This window comes from Hibiscus syriacus, unplaced genomic scaffold (assembly GCF_006381635.1).
Source record: "Hibiscus syriacus cultivar Baekdansim isolate YM2019G1 unplaced genomic scaffold, ASM638163v2 tig00111812_pilon, whole genome shotgun sequence".
Classification (NCBI taxonomy): Eukaryota; Viridiplantae; Streptophyta; class Magnoliopsida; order Malvales; family Malvaceae; genus Hibiscus; species Hibiscus syriacus.
In genome coordinates, this window is record NW_024063187.1 from 305,885 (window position 1) to 309,122 (window position 3,238).

General features: G+C 34.3%; 1 protein-coding gene across 1 annotated transcript; it reads left to right on the forward strand.

Annotated features, from left to right (window-relative positions):
* Positions 1 to 2,406: 2,406 nt before the first annotated feature.
* On the forward strand, positions 2,407 to 2,936 carry LOC120171118. Its single transcript, XM_039178905.1, has 2 exons — positions 2,407 to 2,584; positions 2,681 to 2,936. Exons 1-2 carry the CDS (start codon positions 2,427 to 2,429, stop codon positions 2,934 to 2,936), a joined length of 414 nt encoding a protein of 137 aa, XP_039034836.1. The 5' UTR covers positions 2,407 to 2,426.
* The last annotated feature ends 302 nt before the right edge of the window (positions 2,937 to 3,238 follow it).

Genomic DNA, 3,238 nt, shown 5'->3' on the forward strand with positions numbered 1-3,238 from the left:
CACATTACACGTCATCACAGTCTCAATCTTCCCAATTAGAAGTAGTCTTTAAAACAAAAGTTGGTTGATATGGATCAACAAATGGCTAACATGAAAGCGGAAAATGAAGCAAGGGAAGCAGTGGCAACACAGAGAGAAACAACATATCAGCAGAGATGTGAAGACTTTGAAAACGACTAAATGAGATGATGCAAATGCTACAGAAAACTCAACCTCAAATCCACCATCATAGTCTCATTTATGTTATCATCATTCTGTTAATGTTACTGAACCGTGTTTAACTGAACTTATATTACTAAATGAAAACTTTATTTATTATTGGATTTGATGTTGCTTGTTATTGATAGAGTTTGATGTTATTGTTGTCATGTTTCTTGGATAATGAACAGGTGAAAAAATAGATTTGGGGTATCGACAATAATTTTTTAATTGATTAAATTCGGTTATTTAGTGGCGTTTGTAACAAAAACGCCGCAATGTCATATATTAGCGCGTTTGTATCTAAAAAACCGCTAAATATTAACATTTAGCGGCGTTGTATCCTAAAACGGCGCTATATACCAGACCTATTGCGGCGTTTGTATCCTAAACCGCCGCTATACCATCCTATAGCAGCATTTGTACCCTGAAAACGCCGCTAAATACCATACCTATTGCGGCGTTGCATAAAAATGCCGCAAATATCAACACTTATTACGGCGTTTGTGAAAAAACACCGCATGTGTTTAACAAACACCGTGAACTTTAGCGGCGCTATTTTCCGCGGCGCATTTTGCGGCGTTTTTCTTAATGCCGCATGTGTTTTTTGGGTGCTCAAAAATGCCGCTATAGTAAAAAATGCCGTAAAAAGCCAATTTTACTGTAGTGACTTAAGCAGAAATTAACCCCATATATATTTTTGAAAATGAATAATAAGGAGGAATAACTCACAAGATATTTCTTTTTTTTCATTTTCTTGTCACTAACACAGAAAAAGTATAATAAATTAAATATATGTTTTAGTAAAACTATAACAAATTTTGAGATTATAAATTTAAATATATGTTTTAATAAAACATAACAAATTTTGAGTATAATTCACTGTTCAGGTGCAAAGACTCTTCAGGGCAGGAATAGACAAAAGGATGGATAGGATAGTCATCGAAATTTTTAATTTTTAATTTTTTTATATGTTTTATTAATAATATTTTTTCGTCGCCTAGAACTTTATAAGTTCGCTCTCATCTAAAATATTATAAGTTCATCTCATATAAAATCTTGCATTCGTCCATGTTTCTAGGGTTCTTTTGTTCGACTTCTTTCATTCTTGAAATACACTAATTTATATTCTTTGATTTTGTTTGAATCAATTAAGTATTGATAAACCTCATCATCTATTTAGGAGAGAAAAAATTCTATGTAAAATAATGTTTTTTTCAAAAATTTAATTTAGTGACCAAATAGTATGAAACAATAGGTTGGTGACTACTTGTATAGTTTACCTAAATGACTACATTTTGAGCCCAATTCTTTTACAACCGTCTGATGCTAGGGTTAATAAAGGCCGTGTAATGAAAACATATAATACAAATAAACGAGCCAATAGAAGCCCTAAAAGAGGGCCTAGGGTTTCATTTCTTTTCTTTTCATTTTCATATCATATATTATTTCCATTTTTCATTTCAGATTGTTTGTGATTTTGGTTTCTGCTTTTAAAGACTGGGAAGTCATGGTGAAGCATAACAATGCTGTGCCAAACGGGCACTTTTAGAAGCACTGGCAGAACTATGTGAAAACTTGGTTCAATCAACAAGCACGAAAGAACAGAAGAATTGGTGGGGTTTTTTTTTGGCCTTAATCTTTAATTTATTTTATTTTGAAAGAATGATGGAGTAATTCTATTGCAATCAATGTTTGATAATGGTGATTTGGGATTTGCAGCAAGACAAAAGAAGGCGGTGAGGATCTTTCCCAGGCCAACTGGACACCTTCGCCCTTGTCCATAGCCAACTTTGAAGTACAACATGAAATTAAGAGCTGGAAAGGGTTTCACCCTTGAAAAGCTTAAGCTCTGCTTTTCTAATTGCTCTATTTCTTCTTATGATCTTTGGGTTACCGTTAGTTTAGAAAACTTAATCTTATATATATATATATATATATATATATATATATTAGTGAATTAGGTTTCTGATAAAATTCATTTATCTAACAATAATTTTAAGCATTATAGTAATCTTTTTGTGATTAAGTGAACAAGTTTAGCTATTACTAGTTTTCTTGTGACAGACAAGTTTAATTATGGGAAAAAAGGATGAAGAACTGAGTTGATGCATTGTTAAGTGTAGATAAATTGTATGTAAGATTTTTGTATACTGTAGGATTCCCACCTCGATTTAGCTTCTATTTGCTTAAATTGAATCCCGAAATCACCCTATTCTCTTACCAGGATGCTGGCATTTCAAAGACTTGCCCCAACTATTGGTATCGTAGTTGATCATCGCCTTAAGAACAGATCCCTTGAAGGTCTTCAGGCCAATGTTCAGAGGCTTAAGACCTATAAGGCCAAGCTTGTTGTCTTCCCAAGGCGCGCGCTCGCAAGTTCAAGGTAAATTTATAGGCCCTACCTTCAAAGATTAAAGCATTAAGTCCCCCGATTCTTGCTTTTAGATTTTTCAATATTGTTTATTTCTTATTCCAATAGGCTGGTGATTCTACTGCTGAGGAGCTTGCAACTGCAACTCAAATCCAAGGACCATACATGCCTATTTCTCGTGAGAAGCCTTATGTCTGTAATCACCATTTTTAAAATAACAGCAGCCCGTCCACGTTACAGCTTCACTCGACGGTTCCAGCAGTTTCCAGAGGAACACCAGTTGTCCCTCCACGTCGGTAGCTCTACCACAATAGTGTTCCAGTTCCTTCCAGCAACACAAGCTATTCCCTGCTCTATTAAGTAGATTTCAGAGGAACACCAGCTATCCCTCCATGTTTCAGAAGCTTTCGGTAGCTCCACCCATGGCCTCTCGAACACCGTACACGTTCCAAAAACAATAGTATATCCCCTATCCAGCAGCTTCCCAGTTACAGCTCACCACAAAAAAAACAATCATTATTTATTTTTTAATCATGTAAATAGGTTAATATATATAACCTATAAAATTACAGTGTAAGAAAGGATTTTTTTTAACCTATTCGAAATCAATACAACATTTCCAAAAGTTCATTTTTTTCGTTACTCGTTTTCTTCTTTATTTTCTTG

Excerpts from the sequence above, each read along its gene's own strand:
- LOC120171118 (XM_039178905.1), top strand. The coding sequence starts at position 2,427 with ATGCTGGCATTTCAAAGACTTGCCCCAACTATTGGTATCGTAGTTGAT. Across the intron at positions 2,585-2,680 it reads CGCGCGCTCGCAAGTTCAAG|GCTGGTGATTCTACTGCTGA; the intron begins GTAAATTTATAG and ends TTATTCCAATAG.